Source organism: Mytilus trossulus, chromosome 5 (genome assembly GCF_036588685.1).
Source record: "Mytilus trossulus isolate FHL-02 chromosome 5, PNRI_Mtr1.1.1.hap1, whole genome shotgun sequence".
Lineage (NCBI taxonomy): Eukaryota > Metazoa > Mollusca > Bivalvia > Mytilida > Mytilidae > Mytilus > Mytilus trossulus.
Genome location: NC_086377.1, coordinates 26,159,267 through 26,184,668, shown reverse-complemented (window position 1 = coordinate 26,184,668; position 25,402 = coordinate 26,159,267). Strand labels below are relative to the sequence as shown.

General features: G+C 33.6%; 1 protein-coding gene across 1 annotated transcript; it reads left to right on the top strand.

Moving 5' to 3' along the window:
- The first annotated feature begins 8,686 nt into the window (after positions 1 to 8,686).
- LOC134717789 (protein qua-1-like) lies at positions 8,687 to 24,295 on the top strand. Its single transcript, XM_063580281.1, has 17 exons — positions 8,687 to 8,847; positions 9,453 to 9,545; positions 10,188 to 10,226; positions 11,036 to 11,103; positions 11,750 to 11,912; positions 12,353 to 12,544; positions 13,172 to 13,309; positions 13,682 to 13,801; positions 14,742 to 14,885; positions 15,641 to 17,503; positions 18,233 to 18,349; positions 19,168 to 19,275; positions 19,697 to 19,873; positions 21,567 to 21,827; positions 22,366 to 22,533; positions 23,230 to 23,319; positions 24,167 to 24,295. The coding sequence occupies exons 1-17, from the start codon at positions 8,805 to 8,807 to the stop codon at positions 24,196 to 24,198; spliced, it is 3,816 nt and encodes a 1,271-aa protein (XP_063436351.1). The 5' UTR covers positions 8,687 to 8,804; the 3' UTR covers positions 24,199 to 24,295.
- Positions 24,296 to 25,402: the final 1,107 nt, after the last annotated feature.

The following is a 25,402-nucleotide window of genomic DNA, read 5'->3' as shown; positions in this document are numbered from 1 at the left end:
TGTGACGTCCTGACAAAAGTCATCCATGCCTGATGATGTGACAAAAAAAGAATACGAATTTATACAAATGCTTGAAATGGAAGGATATAAATCAATTATAGAGAAACATATTCAAACACCATACCTCTTGTATAACGACATTTCTCCACCCTCAACAGTAAAACTTAATTATCAAAAAAGCTCGGCAAGCCTCGCGCTTTAAATATCAAAATTTAACTGTTTCAGGTAGAGAAGTATCGTAACACACTTGTTGCAGTGATGGAATCTACATTTGTCTCGTTTCTGTCACAGTTTTTGTTGTGAATCCCTCTGGCAATATTGAAATAAGAACAATTTTAGATACATTTCTTACAGCATTCAAGTCGAGTTGTTATAAATTTTGTCTGTTTGACTTTCATAACGTTTTGTCTAATGAATTATGATAAAAGGAGAAATTGGATCGACTTGCCATTAATTTTTTTACCCCTCCCAAATTTATTTCTTTATGTTTAATGCCTCAAATTGTAAGTAGGGGGTTGAAATTACACTGTAAAAAATTTGGGTCCAGAATTTTACAGGAAAGTAGTGATTTGGTCCAGCTGAAAAAGGTTAAAAATTAGCACTTCGGAAGCTGTCAAAAGATTTCAAGACACCCTAAACACAAAATTATCCATATTTTGAGTTAGAGCCGATGAAGTTTTCTATAATTTTGATATAATTTGTCCCAGAAGTAGCACAACACACTGTAAAAATTCATTGAGAAAGCGCAGGTTGGATTTTTTTAATTTTCATTTATGTTCTAAAAGAAATGCACTACGAAATAATTGTGGTCTCGGACCATATCTTAAGCAGTTATATTTAGTTAGTTAATAATTAATCGCTCAAGAACAAAGATATGTGAGTTTGCGTAAATGTAATCTGAACAAGGGACACTATCACTCAGTCTAGCTTTACAACATTGAGGTTTTATGTGGAACCAAAATAGTTCTCATCACTATTGAAAAATCTGTTCTCAGCAAATAGTTATTGGTCGAAATTTATCTTGGTATCTTCTGAATTTTATATTGTGACGTCCTGACAAAAGTCATCCATGCCTGATGATGTGACAAAAAAAGAATACGAATTTATACAAATGCTTGAAATGGAAGGATATAAATCAATTATAGAGAAACATATTCAAACACTATACCTCTTGTATAACGACATTTCTCCACCCTCAACAGTAAAACTTAATTATCAAAAAAGTTCGGCTCGCGCTTAAAATATCAAAATTTCACTGTTTAATAGAGAAGTATCGTAACACACTTGTTGCAGTGATGGAATCTACATATGTCTCGTTTCTGTCACACAGTTTTTGTTGTTAATCCCTCTGGCAATGTTGAAATAAGAACAATTTTAGATACATTTCTTACAGCATTCAAGTCGAGTTGTTATAATTTGTCTGTTTGACTTTCATAACGTTTTGTCTAATGAATTATGATAAAAGGAGAAATTGGATCGACGTCAATTTGCGGCAGAAATTACAAAATACATCTACAGGGCAACATACAGTCGTCAACAATAGTCCCTAGTGTTGACAGTGGGTTACTTGCCATTAATTTTTATACCCCTCCCAAATTTATTTCTTTATGTTTAATGCCTCAAATTGTAAGTAGGGGGTTGAATTACACTGTAAAAAATTTGGGTCCAGAATTTTACAGGAAAGTAGTGATTTGGTCTAGCTGAAAAAGGTTAAAAATTAGCACTTCGGAAGCTGTCAAAAGATTTCAAGACACCCTAAACACAAAATTATCCATATTTTGAGTTAGAGCCGATGAAGTTTTCTATAATTTTGATATAATTTGTCCCAGAAGTAGCACAACACACTGAAAAAATTCATTGAGAAAGCGCAGGTTGGATTTTTTTAATTTTCATTTATGTTCTAAAAGAAATGCACTACGAAATAATTGTGGTCTCGGACCATATCTAAAGCAGTTATATTTAGTTAGTTAATAATTAATCGCTCAAGAACAAAGATATGTGAGTTTGCGTAAATGTAATCTGTACAAGGGACACTATCACTCAGTCTAGCTTTACAACATTGAGGTTTTATGTGGAACCAAAATAGTTCTCATCACTAGTGAAAAATCTGTTCTCAGCAAATAGTCATTGGTCGAAATTTATCTTGGTATCTTCTGAATTTTATATTGTGACGTCCTGACAAAAGTCATCCATGCCTGATGATGTGACAAAAAAAGAATACGAATTTATACAAATGCTTGAAAAGGAAGGATATAAATCAATTATAGAGAAACATATTCAAACGCTATATCTCTTGTATAACGACATTTCTCCACCCTCGACAGTAAAATTTAGTTATCAAAAAAGCTCGGCAAGCCTCGCGCTTTAAATGTCAAAATTTAACTGTCTCAGGTGGAGTAGTATCGTAACACACTTGTAGCAGTGATGGAATCTGCATATGTCTCGTTTCTGTCACACAGTTTTTGTTGTTAATCCCTCTGGCAATGTTAGATACACTTCTTACAGCATTCAAGTCGAGATGTTATAAGTTTTGTTTGTTTGACTTTCAAAACGTTTTGTCTAATGAATTTCGATAAAAGGAGACATTGGATCGACGTCAATTTGCAGCAGAAATTACAAAATACATCTACAGGGCAACATACAGTCGTCAACAATAAACATGTGTCTTTATAGCAAGATCTAAATCTTCTAGGATTTAGAAATCTTTTGAAAAAATAACGCACACAATTTTAAATGAAGATTATTATAAAAACGTTTGAAATCAGTGTTATATTTTCGATTGATACAATTAGCAACATGGCTTTCAAAACATGATGACTAAGAATATGACGAAAGGAAAGATTGACTGAAAGCATTATGTACCAAAATCAAGTATCACTGTCTCTTTGTAAAAATGTTGATGTTACATGTATATTGTAAAGGTATTTTTGTGTTAATTTAACACTCCGCTAGACACTCATGGCAGACTAGCCACCAAGTGGTTTTCCATATTAGTACATTTTACAATAGTAGTAATTTATGCCAGCTGAAGTCCGCCTCCGGGTCCTGAATTTCCTAGCTATGCTGAAGACCCATTGAATTTGAAATGCGTTATCAATACAGAGTTACAAACTGTAAAAGAAACGAATCGACACAAGATTCAAGATTCAAAGTTTTAGTTATCCTTAGACACAACAATGTACAAGAGGTCAATAAACATTCATACATAAATAGACGAAATATCTTTACAGTAATTACAATACAATTATGATAAACATGTATATATATACGACAACAGGAGCTAACACACAATAAACAATCGACACAATAGTGGTATGTGCATCATATTGGATTGATTAATGTATGGTAAACGTTCAGCGGCAAATATTTCATGCAATTTAGGATGATAACATGTTGAAGGAATAATAAGATGTTTACAATACCGCATATATTGACTTATATTTTTATACTGTTAAATCAAACTATAAAAGGGAGGCATGTTCCTAACTCTGTGCCAATATAATAAATTAAATTTAAGCCGACACTTGTCTTACTCTATTTTTTCAATGAGACGTGGTTTAAAAGCAGAAATTTTATTTTGTTAAGTTTTTGCCTAACCAGGAATCGCACCACTATGATCTCCTGCAATTTACTGGTTGGTTTTTGTTTGCTTTACGTCCAGTGGCAAATATAATATGCATGTCCAGGATGATCCTGCATTTAAGGCATGCACTATATGCCTGTAGATCACCTAGATTAAAGAATTACACAAATGCTGTCTAATAAATGCCATGTAACAATCCATTTTAAATGATTACAAGACCATACTGTCTGGATGTGCTTTGCTGTAGGTAATTGATTAAGGTCACATGTACTATACTAGTACTGAATCATAACCGACTATTTTCTTCAAAAAGCAAAGAAAAGTTAGACCAAAAAGATTCTTTGTATAGTGTGCTGTATAATGTCAAACTATTGGCAAAAAGAAAGTACCTGCAACACTCACGTAAACATTGTTTACACGCTTTAACTTAACATTAACAAGGTCCAGGATAAATTCAAAATAAAAATATCCCTTTCATAAAAATAAAAAAAATAAGCAAAACGATTTCTTGTGCAATGATAGTCGTTGAATACAAACTATCGATAAACAAGAAGAGATTGGGATACAGACGTAGTCATCGCTCCTAATTTAAAGTTGGGTAATAGCAAACTGCAGACCAAATATTAAAAGTTAACAAGAATTTGTCCACGGATGGCATGCCCAACTAGCACTACCATTTTCCATGTTCAATGAATCGTGAAATTGGGTAAAAGGTCTAATTAAAATAAAATTAGAAAGATCATATGATAAGAAACAAGTTTACTAAGTTACAAGTTGATTGGACTTCAGCTTCATCAAAACTACCTTGACCAAAAACTTTACATTTGTAACCTGATGCGGAACGAACGGACGAACGAACAGACAGACGGGCGGTCGGACGGACCAGAAAACATAATGCTCTCTACTATCGTAGGTCGGGCATAAAAACAGTTCCTTTCATAGAAGCCAAGAAAATTTTTATGAAGCGTCTGATAAAATAACTTTCAATTTGTAGACATTTCCTTAAATCTACATAAAACATTAATTTACTCTTTTATGTTCTAATAAGCACAGCTACTACTATCTACCGTGTATGTAAATCTAAAAATTGAAGACAAACAAACTTACAGTGTTTTTTGTTGCATATTTGGAAAGAATTATGCAACAAGCTATTAAAACTACTACACATACAATTGCTCATCCTTTTAACCAGTCTTACCAGATTTAAAAAGACGAAAGAATGCACCTCACTCGCCTCAACTTTAGACATGTTAGATGGTATTTGGATTGCTCTTAAAATAATGTGTTAGTATATTATTGCTGATGAATAGGTTATATATGTTCTTGATTAAAAAAAATACGTGGTATGATTGCTAATGAGACAACTCTCCACAAGAGATCAAAATGACACAGCAATTATCATATACATGTATACATGTAGTATATAAATTAAAATATTTAATCACTAATAGGAAAATCACGCCATCCTCTTATAAGATTTGCTTTAAACAGTAAACAATGTGATATGGGCTTTCCTCATTGTTGAAAGCCGTACAATAACCTATAGTTGTTAATTTCTGTGTCATTTGTATTCTTATGGAGAACTACATGTAGGTTTAAAATATTAATTCATAGTGGATTGGTAAACGAATTTTGGAATTTATATTCACCCCTTTCCACTTTGCGGGTGTTGCATTGTAGCGGCATTAGCCTGCTTTTTTCGAAATCTACAAGGGTGTCTTTTACGTGCATTGCTCCCTCTCTAAACACAGGTCAGCCATATATCGTCTCCTTCTGATGGAATTTCATCGTTCACTCAAGACCATACTTGCAAATGGTGTCAAGGGAGAGCCGAAAATTCAGTCCCAGAAATTTCATACCGGAACGGGCATCGAACCATATCACATCCCCCTTTTTACATAGGTTCGTTATACGCAAGCTTTGCCCTTTCAATTCTCTCTCTCTCAAATTTTACATCAAAGAGCGGCTAAACTCATGACATGTTAATAATCATAATACATTAAAAATACACTTCCTTACCGTTGTAAACGTATGAATTAAACTAGAAATAACAAATGATATCACAAATGTTTGGACAATTTTCTCCTTAATTCTTCAAATTACAACATGTTTTTTTAACGAAGTTTCTGACTTGTATCTTTTTCTCTGGCTGTGTAAGCTGTGATTAAATTTTCGAAAGTCTCCAATATTATTTCAATGCATAACATTGTACATCAATTCATCTGTACAACATAAAAAGGTAAAAAATTAAAGCTTAAATCTTTTATGTTAATTTTGAAAATACTTTCGAGGTATAAACGGAGTTGATGTTGCTGAGTCTCAAGTCTGTCATGTTGTGTTTTGTCTATTATTTTTTATTTGCTTTTACATGATTATGTAGCTTTTCATTCGTATTGCGTTTTTTGATTGCACGTCCTTTTTTTTTTTAAATTTTTGCCGCTTTTTCATATTTTCCATAAATTGAATTTTTCTATTGGATTACAACATATTTTGTCAAAAAGGAATTGCAACGTGTAGTGTGAGAGCAATGAAGTTCTGCAAAACATAATTTCTTGCGACTGTGGAATTATTTCAGAAACCTAATTGATTATTATAGTTTTAATGAATGGGTGTTTTTGAAATGGCCCTGTTGTATGTCCAAGGTATGTAGTAATGGTCAAGGAAGTATTTAATGGCCCGAGACAACGCCGAGAGCCATAACAGACATCCGAGGCCATTATTACTGACCAAGGACATATAAAAGGGCCATTATAACAACACCTGTTTCTTAATACATTTATTAACCAACTGAACAAAAGTGTATGTGTTGATACCAACTTGATGTACTCTCTACTCTTTTAATGACAGTTTAGTTTGAAAAAAATAGTTTGTACTTCACCATCATAAAGCTTTTAATATACCAAATATCCAAGATATTAAGTCGACAGAAAATATGTGTTGAAAAACAGGATGAACAGTGATCCCTAAATTTGAAAATCGGCGGCCATGTTAAATATATTATATTTGATATTAACACTGTTTTTCTGTAATGGCCCTGTTTTTTCTGTAATGGCCCTGTTTTTCCTTTTTTCCTTAATGGCCCTGTTTTTTTCTGTAATGACCCTGTATTGATGCCCAGTTTGTCTGTATTAAGCCCAGTTAGGGTGTATAATAAACAGTCATTTTTGGCAATAATGTACTTAGTTGGTTAATAAATAAAGATAACAAAATTGAGATTTTCGCATTGATAAGTTACTATACTTTCCAGTGTCCATGATGAAATTCAACACGTTTTTTAAAGAAATATTATAGTTTTATCGGCACAACAACACAGTTGGCAAAGCAGACCACAACAACCCCATCGGCAATTATCGGGTGAATCCGCTTGAACTTAGAATATGCCAATCTTTGCTGCATATTGGTAGAAAAAAATATGCCAGCTGAAGGACGCCTCCAGGTGCGAGAGTTTCTCGCTATATTGAAGACCCATTGGTGGCCTTCGGCTGTTGTCTGCTCTATGGTCGGGTTGTTGTCGCTTTGACACATTCCCAATTTTTATTCTTAATTTTACGTACAAGTCGTTAGAATATTTGACAACAATAAAACATGGTTATCACTGAACTAGTATATATTTGTTTAGGGGCCAGCTGAAGGACGCCTCCGGGTGCGGGAATTTCTCGCTACATTGAAGACCTGTTGGTGACCTTCTGCTGTTATTTTTTTCTACGGTCGTGTTGTTGTCTCTTTGACACATTCCACATTTCCATTCTCAATTTTACATGTATATAATGAGTAGCCTGTTTAGAATAAATATTTCTCTAAAAACAAACATTGAAGTCACCGGTAGAAGTTCGCTTCAGCCAAAAAAAAAAAAAGGTAATCATGTGATACTATATGTAGTGAAGAAGAAGTGATACATGTTACTACAGCCCAAAACTGTTTTAAGGTGGTATATATATAATTTATTTGCCTCCTATTGGAGAGTATGAAACAAAACAAAGACAATTACAATTAATTATATACAAACAACACGAACTATGATTTACACAGAGACAGTCAATAAAGACGAGATCACGACGAAATGTTCAATTATTTACATATGTTCATTACAGTTTGAAAATAGTTTATGTACTTCTAGCAGCAGTTGCGGTTCTGTAACAATTTACAAGAATTGTAGATAAAGTTCACACACATGAAGTTAAACTGTTCACGTTCTTCATTCTGTAGATCAAAATCGGTGTCACAGGCAAGAATACAATTAAGCATTTTATTGTCAGTCATATTTCCTAAGTGAACACTAAATGAAATCGGGTTTATGTCTATAACACTCCTCCAAAATTGATCTCGAGCATCAACTGTATAATCACATGATAGTATTGCATGAGTACAAGGATCATCAAAAAGTTTACCACATTTATCGCACAGTATTCTGTTGTTTTGTAAGTTCTCGCGTATAAGACAGCACGTTGATGTTACAAAATGGGCCTGTCTGCGCATCAGTGGGTGACGTAGTGCTACTCTCCACGCCGCATGCGGTAGAATTAATTTTTTTTAATTACGTTGTGTTGTAAAGGGAATATTAAGTTTCTCAAAGATCAACATAAGTTTTTGTCAAACTGCTATATAACCAGCGTAATTTTTCTGATAAAATGGTTGGTTAAAATTTTTTGAAATTTTTATATTTTTGTCAAAGGGTCAAAGTAAATACTTTGTCAAAATTTTAAGAAAATTAAAGGAGCCAAATTAATTTTAGTTAAAGTGTTGGGTACAACCTTAACTCGTACTTTTATGCAACATAAGAAATCGGATACGTATCTAGTATATAATTTGCACATGTTTAGCAAAACAAAACAAAAAAGACAAGCCAACTTAAAGAAAAGAAAACAGATAAAAACTCGAACAATGAAATGATAAATGTACATAATTTTATTATCAACCACATTTTAAAGTAATTCTAAAAATGAACATGTATTTGCTACTTAAAATAAAAACTCATGATCTAATGACCGATAGGTCTTACGTTTCAGGACAGGTGTCGCTGATAGATACACAATTCTATCACATTATTCGCGATAACAGGACAGCAGAAAAGTTAAGTCGTGATGCGATAAATATGAACACACTTGCTGATTGGTGGCCTCCGCTTACTTCCGGTGATAACTGGAAAATAATCAGACGTCAATAAAAACTGTAAATTAAAGTTGACCAAAAGAGGGACGAACAAACTGAAAGAACAAACAGAATGATATTTTGGATTACCATCTCAATAGCAATTACATCAATTTGTGAGTATTGTTGTGTTAAAACGACATATTTGTTACAGCATGATTTAAGATTTTTTTTTTTAAATGCACCCACTTCTGTTTCTCTGCTTAAGTTTCATGTCAGCTTAACCCATTGATCGCGACATTTTAAGAATAAATGAAATCGTGAAATATTTTGTCAACATGATTGAGCGATACTTAGCGCAATAGAAATAAACATGTTGTATGAAGCCTTTCCATTTTAATGTTTCTTACTAAAGTTTAATTAGTAGATATAACGATATTATTAGTTTTTTGGTTCTTTATAAAGTAGAGTGAATGTAATAAAAGTTGTGTTTAAAATTACTACATGTATATGCGAAATAATAGCCTCGGTTGAAGACTAGAGTGTTAACCATTTTTAGGCTCGACTACCACTGAAAAGATGTTTTAAGCTGTCATCAAGCGCATTTGATGTGGTAAAATACGTACGGTTGATGTTAGAAGTAGCAGTCAGATATAGTGTTTAATGGAATATTTACAATTTGATAAGCTATTTTCCTATCATTATTATAATAACATTTTTGCGAATCAGCATTATTACATATCTTATCCATATAGTTGATACTTAAAAAAATCTGTTCCAGGGGCGTACGGACCATGCCCAAACCCTCCACGATGTGCACCGGGCTGTTTTAAACTTGACGAAAGGGGATGTCTTCTCTGCGCTTGCGGTGTATGTGAGTATTAAAGACACATTTAAGTGGTAGATGAACTATATTCTTGTGAAAGGAGGGAGAATGGGAAAAAGAAGTATGGTATTTTATGTTGATTGAGAACTTTTTCTCGCAAAACATACATGTTATAAAATATATTTTTCTTTTACAATTTTAATTATAATGTCATGATCATCTTGTAAAATGTCAGTAAATTTCACATATGGATGATCGTCGGTACATATCTTGTTCATGTATTTCATCTTTGATGACCGTACGAAGTTTATTTTTCTGTTAAACTTCCCGTTCTTCCGGAAACGAGCCATCGCGGTTGTTTACTCGTTACCAGACGACACTATAACTGTTCCCAGGTCTCCGATTTCTAAGCGTCATATTAGCGCGTAAATACAGGGAACCAGTCGTATTTGGGTTATTTCCCTTAGTGTCGGGATCTAACTTAAGACACGATCAGACACTTGAGAAATGTTTGAAAGTGTTTAAAAAATAAGAATTAAATAACCTATAATACTATTTCTTACTGAATCGCAAAATGAATAATTAATCTTTTTCTTACAAGAGGGATAAATAAGCATTGCCACCATCGTTTTCCTATCAAAATGTACTTGTTTTCTGAAATAATCGTCCACATTTTGGTGTGCATTTCAGTAAATTTCCACCCTGGAGGATACCACGGAATGCCACAAGGTAAGCACATATGTATTCAGGTATTATCAATGACTAAAGAATTATTTCAGATATTTATTTTTTGTGACAGACTTTTAAAGTGCCCTGCCTCATATATTCACGCTGTTACATTAGTATTTGTTTCTATAAGACATTGCTAGAACTTTCATAGTTTTATATTCGTTTTAACAAAAAATATGAAAATAAACACTTCTTTTACATGTTTAGTTTTTAAGTGTTTAGATTGTGTTTAATATCTAAACACATTAGATGAACATATGTCTTGATTCAAACACTTTTCAAAGTGTTTAGAACTATAGTTTTCAGGAATAAAACAAAAAAAACATATAAGTTTAACATGATTATAAACATAATCATAAACACATTACCAATCTAACTATGCTTAGAACAAAGACAGGTTGAGACAAACACGTGAAAAAACGAAATTTATTACCACTTGTAATTAAAGTAACAACAATCAATTAAGCAAAAGATGTTTGTCAATCGTGATAACATATTTTTTACTTTAATATTTTTTACAAACAAACAAACAAACAAACAAACAAACAAATAAACAAATAGATAATTTATTAGAGTCTCACCTCTTTAAAACATTTGATATACAACACAATATATAAAAGAGCCACGCTAAAAAGATTTATGAGAGACTGTAATAACACAGATAAAAATACATTTATATTACATTTATAACATATATCAATATATCTTAGCATAAAACACCATACTATTAAAACAATTATACAAAAGAAAACAAACAACATTATAAACACTTATTACGAGTATAAAATACATATTTTTTTTTACAATAGTTCATATGGGTGGTGGAGGATTTGTACCTGGACAAATGCCAGGAGGTGGCATGTTTGGAGGACATAAGGTAAATGGTCTTTAAAGACGTGTTAGCACTTACAAATACAACACATAGAATAAAACAGACCTGTTCAGTGTTTTTTTTAGAAAAATAAATTTCTAATGCGAAACTATGTTAGAATGAAATCCAACAGGTGTTAATCTTATCAGACATACAACATGTATATATATTTGAAATCAACCACAGTGAATTCATTTTGAAAAATGAAAATACTTAATATCATAGTTTGGTATTTATGCCATTGTGCAAAAAGTATTATATCATTAACAACTTTATAGTCTACAATACATGAATATGGAATTGCGCTTTGCTTAATTCTTATATAAAGCATGCATGAACCCTATACATATTACAATGTGGAAAACAGATTCGATAGATGAAAGTGGCAGAAAAAGAAATAAATAGATATATATATATCTGAGTTCTTGAAACATTTCGTCCTTGTGGTCCTTTAGGAAAACTTCTCATTACTATTTTTGAAAAATTGTGTCGGTCATAAGCAAAATGTTTGCGCTTATCACATTCGGAGCACCACTGTTCGATGATTTTATTGTGTTTACTACTAGACAAAGTCCGAGATTGTGGGTTGAAACTGTCGTCTGTAGTTTTAACTTTTGATATCATTTTTATTCCTTATTTATTAACATTCAAGGCACAGACACAGTCACAGGCCAAACCATTAAGTCAATGCCCAGGAACGAAGTTATGCATGCAGACTTGTAACGGAAAGTATTCCCTTGGTAATAATGACAGAAATGGATGTAAAATATGCACCTGTCACACAACACACGTGTCCACACAACACACTAGTAACAGTAAGTATCATGTTATTACACACTTCCACGTATACAAGTACTAATAATTGTCGATCTTTGAAATATTTACCAACCCAACCACTCTTATCATCCAAACACATACTATCTTACGTACTTGTCACAGAACATTTGTATTTTACATTTTACATTTAAAAAAAGAACCAAACGACGGTTACTATTGAAAATTAAAATATATTAATAATTTATATCTCTCACACGTACACAGTAAAATGTTATCGATCACACATCACAGATATTCACAAACAATGCATTCATAATATATCTCATTTTTTAAAGAAAAAACACATTTCTTTTCTTTGGATTCAGAATTAAGTCTAAATTCGTTCGTTATCTCATTTCTGATATATTCAATTATGTACCGCTTATCAAGTTTGGAAAAACGAAATATTTCATTCAATGTTTAATGTTTTCTCCCTCAGCTGTATATGTCGCACAGCAACAATCAAAACCACAACCTCAACCACATAAGACATACACGTACGTTGTACAACAAGTACAACATAAAGAAGCATCCTGTACTGGAACAAAACTATGTATGATGACTTGCAAGTCTAGATATGTTCTCGGGGCTAAAGGTCGAGATGGATGCAACACCTGCACGTGCATCCCAGGTTCGTTGTTTACCACGTGTATACTTTTTATATGTTTAGCATGATACAATTATGCTCTAGTACCAATTGTTATCTTTTACATTTATAATAGAAACACAAAGGATATTGGGTATCCATTATTGACACAAAAGCAGAACATGCACAAGGAACATCGCTTTTATTGCTTCATCTCACAAACAAGTATCATTATGCCACAAATAGTAGGTCGTGCAAAAGAGATGAATTATTGTTAATTTCATAGCAGAAAAGCAGTTTACGTGTATTGTCTTGATCAACTTGAAGAATTTTTAATAAATTCAGTCGCTCACTCCGACTCACTCACTCACCGTCACCCACTCATCGTAAGTAGATTTTCAGAAAATTCTGAATAGACATTGTCATTTCGGGGCCTTTAATAGCTGACTATGCGGTATGGGCTTTGCTCATTGTTGAAGGCCGTACGGTGGTCTATAGTTAAACATTTCTGTTTCATTTTGGTCTCTTGTGGAGAATTATACCACATCTTCTTTTTTATATCAATTTATTTCTTTAGAAAACATGATGACTATAATGAACGCAATTGAACTTGAATGCAACAACAAACGACTAAATGTATACAAAACACTAACCTGTCAAATATTTTTGTAGAACCAACACCAGCACCAACAAAAGCTCCCGCCACAATGAGCTGTATGTCTACTGTTATGTGTATGTTAACATGTAAGAATGGTTATCAACTTGGAGCTACTAAGACTGATGGCTGTCAGGAATGCGCATGTGTTGTTCGTAAGTTGTCATTGTTTTGCTCATCAATCAGTACAGTAGTTTTACCTTCGTTAGGTGGATACAACCCTGTTTATAACCTCTCTAAACACGATTCCTATCTATTTGTTTGACACTATTTAACAAACTATATGAAAGATACTAGGCTTATTCTTGTTTACACCGGAAACACGATTGACTCACCGATAATGCTCGATAAAGAACATTTCCAAAATAAAGTATGATGTTGAGGAGCACTAAGGACCAAAGATCCGAAAGGTTTTGCAAAATTTAGTGAACCACATGAATTTATCAAAATAAATGACTATACATTCTAGTATTTTTAGCTGTTTTTTTCCGGTTTACTATATATATCATTTAGTATAATCCTTGCAGCACAAGTAGTAAAGATGGAAGTGACCTGTGCTAGTAAACTGACGTGTTCATCAGGATGTAACGTAGGTTACAAGTGTGGAACTGATGGATGTCCAACATGTGGCTGTATTAAACCTCAAGGTACCTTCCATTTCATTCTCTTAAGAAAGTAATTCTTTGTAACAAATTCGTACCAATGTTATATTTCTCATGAGACACGTGTACACTAAAAGGCTTTAACGTAAATGTTACGCGACCTCTAACTTACATTGAGTTTGCTTGAACCATAAGAAAATTGAATTCATTTCGTTTAAACCGATTTTATAAAAGTTACATTTCTTATTAGACACGTGTACAATTCCAAGTTTTGTAACACTGGTAAGGTCGTACATGCAGTGCTGCTGCAAAGTCGAACAAAGTTGGTTGCTTATAATAGATGATATTTAATATCGGCTCAACATTGGAGTTAGAACACTGCTATAATAATTCAAATTCAAATACTAGTATAACGCCAATACACATCATTTGAACTTTAAGTTACATATACTTATGTAGTAATTTACAACTATCGTCAGTATCAGTTCTTAACTATCTTTTTGGAATTTAAAATTGTAGCACTGGATAACTGAAAACGAAATGAATTATTAATTTTCAAAAAATCGATAAAAGTGATATTGAAGCTTTTGCAATAAAATAAATAGGTAACATATAAAACAGAGAACGGAAATAGGGCATGTGTCAAAGAGACTAATACCGGACCAAAGAGTAAAAAAACAACCGAAGCCACCAATTATAGGTCTTCAACACATCAAGAAAATCCAACACTCGAAGGCGAACTTTAGATGGCCCCTAAATAAAACTGTGTAATAGTTCAGTGGAAAAGGACGACATATTCAACTCAAAAACATATAAATTTACTAGAATTAAAAATAACCACACAAGACTTATAATGGACAGTTGTATATAGTACACCGTAATACAATTGAAAATCCCGTTGTTTGGACAGAAAAGCTAGATATTGATAATAATATCAAGTGTTTGTATCATACAAGTCTAATATCAAACGTATACAATATTTCAGTTGTTGGACTCAAGGTTGTCGAAGTAGTTCAGAAACAAGTCACGTGCATGTCTTCCTTCTCCTGTCCCAGTAAATGTTCCCTAGGTTACAAATGTGGTACCGATGGATGTCCCACGTGCGAATGTTTGGTAGCAGTACACACAGGTATTTTATTGTTATTGACCTATCAATTTACGTGAACAACTTTCTAAGCCGTTTTTTCTGAATTTATATTTTATATGCCTGATCATGAGGGTCCGAATAGGGGTCCTTTATTTTTGTAATGAAAAAAAATATTTTGAGTGTATTTCACGCTGATTATGTACAGATCGAATTTCACCATTTTACATTTAGTTTTATTTCTTCAATCTGTACGCATAATAAGTATTGTATTACCCCATTCTTATGCACCCTTCTCTATTCTTAATTTATTTTACTATTTTTGTCTCTATTCGTAAATTGTTTTTTTCTATTATCTCTATCCTTAATCCCATTCAGACTTTTATGACTTGATTTTTTATTTTGTTGTTGCTATATGCCTGTCTTTTCATCAAATGTGACACACATACCTCCCTCTGTAGAGATATTTTCTTGTTTCAATTTGATTTTAATTTATGAAAGGTAACATCTCAATATCTAAATATTCTCTTGTTTTTTATATTTCTAAATTAAAGATAAATTTATGAGTTATATCTGCTCTTTTGCTGATTTTATAAACATTTGAATATATAAACACAATAGATCTGTATCCCACCCATATCTAGGAAATACTTATATGAATATTAACGAGCACATACAGAAGAAGGTATCTAAATAAATATCAAGATTTTTTTTAAAGCAAAGAAATATTTCGTCACCTGATGCCATCAATGTTATTTAATAGCTATAATTCAAAATGATTTATGAGTTTAAATTTGTAGAATGCAATGACTGTAGTAATGTCAATAGTGGTAGCAATCACGTGTATATCACTCAGACAACCAATCAGTGTCATGATTGTGACAATACACATACATCAACAACCAATCAAATCGCAACTCAGAATACCGGTTCATGTACTGATTGCGGTACTGGTACAGGAAGTGCTAACATAGCACAAAATAGTGGCATGAAACCAGGTCAAAGTGGTTCAGGAGGATTTCAGTCACCTTTTACACCAGGCAGTGGTGGAATGGGTAATGGTCAAGGTGTCATGACAAACAATGGACAGAATGGCGGAACGAACACCGGACAATCCCTATTTAATACAAACGGAGGTGGTATTACAAACGCAGGTGGGGGCATGACTAATACAGGGACTGGATATAGCCATAGTCAAGGACAACATGGAAGTAATTCGATGGGAACTGGCGGAGGAAATACGGCTCAAGGTAATTTGCAACAATCCAATACTGGTAGTGGTCTCTCACAGAGTGGTCTTGGAACAGGAACCGTATCCCAGTCCTTAGAAAATACCATGGGAAATCAAGGACCTTCGGCCGGCATAAATACTACTGGTACAGGGCCATTTGTTGCTTCTGGATATGGATTCTTTGGAAATGAGGGGTTTAAACAGAGTCCGTATTCACAAGCAAGTGGAGGTAATACTGAGAAAGGTCCTTTTGCCCAAGCAGGGGGTATTTCTGGAAAGAACCCATTTGCACAGGCTGGAGGAAATACAAACGGACAAATAGGTTCAAATTCTGGTGGTGCTCAAGGTCCGTTTAGTTCTATGCAAAACGGACAAGGATCAGTAGCACACAGTGGTCAAGGTACATCAACTGGAGGGAACCAAGGTCCTTTCAGTTCAGGGCAAAATGGCCAAGGTTCTTCGAGTGGTGGTAATCAGGGACCATTTAGTTCAATGCAGAACGGAAAAGATCCGACTACAGATGGTGGACAGGGTCCTTTTAGTTCAACTCAAAATGGACAAGGTCCATCAACCGGAGGGAACCAGGGTCCTTTCAGTTCGGGGCTAAATGGCCAAGGTCCTTCGAGTGGTGGTAATCAGGGACCATTTAATTCAATGCATAACGAAAAAGGTCCGACTTCAGGTGGTGGACAGGGTCCTTTTAGTTCAACTCAAAATGGACAAGGTTCTTCGAGTGGTGGTAATAAGGGACCATTTAATTCAATGCATAACGGAAAAGGTCCGACTACAGGTAATGGACAGGGTCCTTTTAGTTCAACTCAAAATGGACAAGGTTCTTCGAGTGGTGGTAATAAGGGACCATTTAGTTCAACGCAGAGCGGAAAAGGTCCAACTACAGGTGGGGGACAAGGTCCTTTCAGTTCGGGGCAAAATGGACAAGGTTCTTCGACTGGTGGTAATCAAGGACCATTTAGTTCAATGCAGAACGGAAAAGGTCCGACTTCAGGTGGGGGACAAGGTCCTATAAATTCAATGCAAGGCGGGTCAAATGGGCTTGCTGGATTACAAGGAAATGGCAATGTTGATGTGTCCCATATTATTAAAAATTGTCCAGAGACTATGCACTGCATGGGTCAATGTCCAATGGGATATCAACTTGCAGAAGCCGATAAAAATGGTTGTCCTAATTGTTCCTGTCTAACTGGAAATGGAGAAACAATGCAAGGTCTACCTCATCAAAATCAGATCAACGGTCAAGGTCAACTTGGCAAAGGTTCTGGTCCCTTTACATCAGGAGGACAACAAACAACAGGAAGTCAACAGACCAGTGGTACTCAAACGACTGGAGCGCAGCAAACAACCGGAGGAAAACAAATAACCGGAGGACAGCAAATAACCGGATCACAACAAACAAGTACTGATAATAATAATGGTAAGTATGGAATTAATTTGAAATTTCAATATCAACTTACGTTAACATCCTCTGCCTTTAGTCTCAGATTGGTAGTTGTCGTATTGGAAATCATACAGAATCTCCTTATATATATATATTTTACTTATTAGCTATATTGGAACAAATTACAGTCTGTAGCTTTCTATGTTGTTTCTTGTGTACTATTACTTGTCTGCTTGTCTTTTTCATTTTAAGCCATGATTTTAGATTTATGAGTTTAACTGTTCCTCTGGTATCTTTCGCCCCTTTGTTGAACTTATAAGCAACCAGAAGGGGAAGAAACTTGAAGAAAAAATATATAAACATGGATTTGGTTTTATATTCTTACAAATATGCGACTATCTGAGTATCATAAGTCAAATGTTTGTAAAGGAATCACTTGACGGTTATATCTTATAGTGCTCAAATTTGTATTTTGAAAATAATATTGCATTATAACAACAGAAAAAATTATTTAATTAGTAATGGCTGTCATATCAGTTGTGTAAGAAAACTGCAACATTCGGATTTCATCAAGTTTTAGTTGAATATCATACATGTAAACATGTCTGATATGAGAATAAATAAACTCGTCATAGATACATGTACCAGGATTAAATGTGTGTATGCACGACACACAAAATTTGTTTTTTCAAAAGGCCAAATAAAGTAATCCAGATATAGATCAGTGCAATAATAACAACTTCTTTTTTTTTTTATAAATTGCAGCACAGCAATCTATTGTTTTGTCTTGCCCGACAACCTTTAACTGTCCTTATGAATGTTCGATTGGTTACATTCCTGGACCTGATGGTTGTCCATCATGCGAATGTGCTGGAGGTTATAGTAAGTTATTAACTAATACAGAGCTTGTGATTGGTCGTTGTAATGTTTAATGAATTCTGGGAACTATTTTCAAAATTGTTCCAAAAATCAAACACATTAGACGAATGAATAACTACGTACAAATAATTGGAATTGAACAAAAGACATTTCTGGGTTTGAACGATGAATTGCTCCTTTAGATTCGCAACCGGCACATTGGTTATCAATACAATAAAACATTTAAGTCATGATGCACATACCATGCATAATAAAAAGATGAAAAAAAGTTGTCCATCAGACAGACTATCAAATTCATTTTTATTGTATAACTTGCCATAAACTCTATATAATTCTAGAAAATGTTTCAGACATCTAATTATAGGAAGGAAATGCTCAAATGTAAAATCTGATTCGATAACTATAAGTTCTAAATACTTAATACTGAATATCAAGTTTGTTTAATTCAGAGATTGTTTGTCTAATGAAGATTTTGGTATATTTGAACACATTGATATTAAACAACATATACAATAAAATTAACGGTACCAATTTTCTTGCACCAGATGCGCATTTCGACAATACATGTCTCTTCAGTGATGCTGGTGGCCAAAATATTTGAAATCCAAAGCTAATATAAAAGATGAAAAGCTATAATCCAAAAGGTCCAAAAAGTATAGCCAAATCCGTGAAAGGAATACAACATGTACAAATGTATTAAGCAATCACTACCAATTTTCTCAAACCTTTTTATTTTCGATGAAACGTATTTACACACCTTTGTAAACAACTTGAGTTTAGTACAAATTGTTAAAGTTATTTTTATTTGTTTTATTTTTTAGTAACCACGTCACCTGCGGACTGCATGGGGACATTTGCCTGCTCCGACATCTGTAAATCAGCGTACATGCGTGGATCTGATGGATGTCCCAAATGTGACTGTATAAAAACATCTGGATGATCCCGAAATATTTAGACATAATAAAATTTTCTGTCCATCAATATTGAAACAACATCATCTTCTAGTATTATTCTGTCTGCCATACTAATCATTGGTCTTACACATGTTGTTCTATACAACTGGCTTTGAGATACATTGTAGACTAATCCATAATCTTAACTGTTGTATTGCTTGATTGTATGCTACCACTTATGACGTTATACATTTGGGTTGTTCTTACTTAAAAAAATAACACATAGTGTATTTTATGAAAGCCAATATGTTTTTTTGTTTAGAACTGAATTTATTTCATCTACATACCCAATAAAAAACATTTATTTCGATGAAATTTATTTGAATATCGTTTAACATGAAACAAGTTTAGGGACAATAAAAGACGAATATATAAAAATGTATTAATAATTTTACAGAACAAAAACCAGTGATTGTAACAGAGCCTTTAAAACAACCATCAAAAACTGAGACAGTCACCTTATTGAAACAGTGCCCTGCAACATTCAATTGTATGACGTCATGTAAGGAAGGTTACACACTGGGTAGTGCTGGTCGGGATGGATGTCCTGCTTGTACCTGTGCTACAGTACAAAGTATGTATTTCTTTGCTTTTAAAAAAACCGCAAATTGACCAGATTAAGGTGGTGACGGACACAGTGACATTAATTAATCTGGCTCGTTTAATTTTTATAAAATGTTGACAAAACGATAACTCTGTTATCCTTTGACAAAAACATAAAAAAATCTAAATATTTGAGCCAACACTTTTATAAAAAAAATTACTCTGGTTATATAACAGTTTAACAAACACTAATTTTTATCATTTGGGAACTTTATATCCCATCAACAACACAACGTAATTAAAACGTTTAGAAGAGTTATCCCCCTATAGTGTAAGGTACCACCTCAAGGCCACAGTCTACAGAATTTCTTAACAACATTCACGTAATCTTCCCACATAATATCTCATAGTCTTGTCTGTTTCACGTCGACTCATGAAGTTTGAATGTTCCTTTTGGTATATTTTGCCTTCTATAACCCTAAACTGTAACAAGGTAAGTTGATACGATAATCATCTCCTTAGCGCTATAAAACCAGGTTAAATCCACTATTTTCTACATTTGAAAATGCCTATGCCAAGTCAGGAATATGACAGTTGTTGTCCATTCGTTTGATGTGTTTTGTCATTTGATTTTGCAATTTGATTAGGGACGTTGCGATTTTTTCCTCGGAGTTGGGTATTATTGTGATTTTACTTTCTGCTATTCTTTCATCAATACTGTGATTTTCAATGCAATTTGTTATAAAAAACGCAAAATCCAGGAGCAAGTCAAGTCTTAGAAGTGAGATAAAATACCATTATATTCCTTAATCCAAACATGTCCTGAAAAGGACCACAGATACATGTAGATCTTGTCAATATAAACTTTGAGTTGTTGGTTTGCCGTATCCTTTTTAAGTATCATTTGAGTAAAGGGCATCACTATTTATCCAATGATAGTAATATAAAAAGTCAAAACTACAAAAAATACTGGACTCCGAGGAAAATTTAAAACGGAAAGTCCCTAATAAAATGGCAAAATCAAATGCTCAAACACATCAAACGAACGGATAACAATTGTCATATTACTGACTTGGAACAGGCATTTTCTTATGTAGAAAATGGTGGGATAAACATGGTTTTTAAGCTAGTCAAACCTCTCAATTGAATGACAGTCGGATCGAATTCCATTTTATTTACAATGATGTGTGAACCAAAATTAACCAAGATAGGCTTACATGTCATATGATGCCAGGATTAGTCACAGATTAATTTGAAAATTTATAGAGCAAAAGAACGCTGAAGTGAATTCAAGAACTACAAACACGTACTGAACAAAACGGTTATGGATCATCAAGACATACATTGCATTGCATTTTAATGAAGGTTACAAAAAAGGAAAAGTTCTTCTTTTACATGTTTTAACAGAGTGCATAGTATTTTTATTCATGAATTTATCTCTTAGCTAGTCATAGAGGTCTACACTGTAGAACACATAAAACACGTGTTCAATGTAGAAAACATCTATACATGTCTATTCACTTGTACACTGTATAACACATGTATACACTTGTACACTTCAGAATACTTTTATACACTCGTACACTAGAACATATGTATTGAGCACTGTAGAATATTTGTACACGTGTACACTGTAGAACACATTTATACACTTGTACACTTAAGAACACGTTTACAAATTTGTACACTGTAGAAAACATTTATTCTGTACTTGTTCACTGTAGAACAAACATGCAATGATTGCCACACATCACGAAGTTGTGATGCTACAATATCCTGTATGGCAACCTGCGAGCACGGATATATCCTCGGTGATAAAGATAACAATGGCTGCCCGTCATGTCAATGTCAGGCATGTAGTACGTGTGAAGAAACAAAAGCACAAGTTGTCCTTGTTCAACAACAAAAAGAGACATGTAATAATTGTGAACAGGTTCAAGTAGTACAGAAGGTTAAGGAAGAATGCCACGAATGTGGAACCTCAGGTAAATGTGTTAATAAATCGGAGTTCATGTATACTTCTATTGAAAATTGAAACGCAGAATTAAATATATCAAAGACAAGTTTAATTTCCAACCGTTGTTTTATGTAAATTTCACTGAATTTTGCGGCCTCATTTCTAGAGTTGGTATATTTTTGAAACGAAAAAGAGCTAGACTATTTATTTCAAAGCATTCGTTGACTCACTCTTTAGAGACATTTAGATTTATTTCTTTTTATAATTAGATATTCATTTGGAGTATATGCAGTAAATAAATAGATAATTTGCTTTGGATGTGCAACTAAGGAAGTAACAACTATGTGTATTCATTTGGTTTTATTCTGATATGAAAAAAACAAAAGATAGAACTTTTCAATTCAGAGCGTTTCATCAATTTTCCCCAGAGTCATTTAGATTTCCGCAATGCACTTGGAAGAAGAAGTAATACATAAAAAGTATTACTTTGGTTGTTCGTATGTTCAAACAAAAGTAACCAACTTTTATTATTTATTACTTTTTATACTTTTTTGCATGTATTAAAGGTGGCACAAGTCTAATGACAGGAGGTACATCTGGTGGCGGAAGTGGTGGAGGAATGACAGGAGGTGGAAGTGGCAGTGGAATGATGGGAGGCGGAGGTGGAGGAGGAGGAGGTGCCATGGGAGGAGGAATGTCATCAGGAGGTGGGGGTAGTGCAGGAATGACTGGAGGTAAAACCTTTAAACATCGTTGTATGCTCTTTGGAATTTTAATATTGTTGCTCATAAAAAAAGCCATGTCATGCTTTCTAAATTCAAAATTGTTACTCGAAAAAAATTACTCAATGGAACAGAGTCAAATGAAAACACCAGTTACAAATACATTTAAAAGTTTTCAGATACGAGAAACATCTTAAGACTTTGTATGACAATCACTCATAACGTTTAAATGAATACTAAACAACAGTTGTGGAATTATGCGAAGTGTTTCTGCAAATTAGCTCATCATTTATTAAAAAACATGATAGTTGTTTTTGTTAGCTAAAACAAAAAATGATATAAAAACGTAATAGAATAATTGAGTTCAAAGCGGTTTGTGCTACCTTCAACAGGACCACTCACAGCTAAATATAAAAGTTTAACTGTATAGCTACATAGACACGCAACGAATAGTCAAACAAAAAAAGGCATTTCGATAAGGATGATGGATGACTGCTCACCTATCGTCCAGTTGCAAATTAATATGAATATTCAAGACGGGAACACGTCGTTAGTATATCAATATTAACCCTGCTTTAATGCGGACACGATGAGTCGGATAAAAGAAGCGCGAATGACTATAGCTATCGTAGGATTATATTCCCTGTGTGAGTTGAATCATTACCTTCATTCCAAAAAATATTAAGTTTATTATTTTTATGTTTCTAGGTAGCGAATGTCATCCACTGCCACCAGATTGTCATCCATCATGTATAAAGTATGATGTGGCTCATTGCCGGATCTGTGAATGTACAAGTAGTAAGTATATTGCTGGCATGAGGTTATACATAGAGTTTAAAGTTTACAAAATATTGCACAAAAGTAGAGAACGTTTAAACTCATCAACAATACGGGAATTGAAATTTTATATTTACGTCAGAAGCGCATTTCGTACATACGAAACTCACTAGTAACGCTCTGATTAAAACATGTTGAAAAAGGTAAACTAAAGTACGAAGAGCATTGAGGATATAAATTACAGCTATGGTTATCTATTCACGTGGTAGAAGAGCCTTTGTATTCATAAAATCAAAAACATTAAATTTATAATTATGAACATATCAGTGATAATTCCTATCAACAAAGAACTGACTTATGGGTTGGTAATACCCTCGGGGAATAAGAACATCATAAGGGAGGAAAATAGATACAAATGCTATAAAGAGTAGTGAATAACTTGTAAAAAAAAATTATAGAGACGAGAAAAAAAGGTTCTAAAAGTGTTATAAAGTTGAGAGATTTCACTGCAAGCCTCTCCTTCATGCATGTAATAGATGAATATCAAATGAAAATAGGCACTTACTTCATAATGGCACCTATGGCAGATACCTGGAATTATTGATTACCAAAACATTGAAAGTAATACTACAACGAAATATTAACCATTACATTGGTGGACATGTCTACAAAGCGCAGAGGCTGTAACGATACTGACAACGACATGGACGACAAAAGAAAAGCAATTCCACAAAAAATGTATAGCAAAAATTAGCAAAATTAACCCATACAAAATTTGGGGTGATCTCAGGTGATCAGGAAGATTTTCATTGCAGGTGTTGGTTTAACTATTAATAGAATGATGCAATACTATCGTTTTCATTTTCAGATCCAGGGCATGGAATATCATACCGAAGATAAGACTTTGTATCAGACAATACAGTTTACAATAATAACGTTTAGACATTACTTTCACCATTAAAATTATACATAACTAATAAAGTGGTGTTCTCATAAATTGTTTGGTTATACATACCAACTAAAGTAACTATATAGTTCTTAAATAATTACTGATAGCTAACATTAGACAACCACTCTTGATAAAAAGAAGTGGTAGATACCGGAAGGGGATATTAAAAAAATCGAGCAAAACTGACAAAGCCATGGTAAAAATATAAGAAACGAACAAACATTCGTGTGCACAAAACGATACAAAGACAACTTTACACTGATCATCATGAACCCAAAGAAACTAGGAATGATCTTAGGTGATCAGACAGGATAGGTAGACTCCTTTGTTTATTAATAGCTGCAACCGTCGTGTTGACCTTAGTAAATACAAGTTCAGTGATATATCTTATTTGGTGATCACATTGATCAACAGACTATCGGCATTCCAATGGGAACGAATTGTGGCCCTATTCTTACCGACTTGTTTCTTTATCATTATGAGACTGACCTCATACAGGAACTTCTTATGAAGAAAGATAAGAAAATAGCAATATCCTTAAACTCTACTTTCCGCTATATAGATGATGTTCTGTCACTGAATAATTCAGAATTTGTGAACTATGTCGAACGCATCTATCCCATTGAACTAGAGATAAAGGATACAACAGATACAGTTAAGTCGGCCTCATATCTTGACTTACATCTAGAAATTGACAATGAGGGTCGGTTGAATACAAAACTTTACGACAAAAGGGATGATTTTAGCTTTCCAATTGTGAACTTTGCTTTTCCTATCATGATTTTCTTGATAGAGGGTTGTTACTCACAAGAAAGCTATTAAATCAAGAGTTCCAAATGGTGAAGTTGAAATCATCTCTTCGTAAATTTTATGGACGCCTTCACGAGTTGGTTGACCGTTATGGAATAACCGTTTCACAAATGATATCGGATATGTTCCTAACATCCCTTTTCCTTTCATTTCCTTTTATAAATGTGACCTACCGAATAAGACTATTTACCGGATTTGTTATCTTATAAGCAACATGACGGGTGCTACATGTAGAACCGGAACTAATTACTCTTCCGGAGCACCTGAGAAAACCCCTAGTTTTTGGTTGGGTTCGTGTTGCTTATTCTTAAGCTTTCTATGTTTTGTCATGTGTACTATTGATTG

What these genes read in the sequence shown, in the direction of transcription:
- LOC134717789 (XM_063580281.1), top strand. Translation starts at nt 8,805, where the DNA reads ATGATATTTTGGATTACCATCTCAATAGCAATTACATCAATTT. An exon ending in CACACAACACACTAGTAACA is followed by an intron (nt 11,913 to 12,352) that starts GTAAGTATCATG and finishes TTTCTCCCTCAG; the next exon opens with CTGTATATGTCGCACAGCAA. An exon ending in TTTGGTAGCAGTACACACAG is followed by an intron (nt 14,886 to 15,640) that starts GTATTTTATTGT and finishes TTAAATTTGTAG; the next exon opens with AATGCAATGACTGTAGTAAT.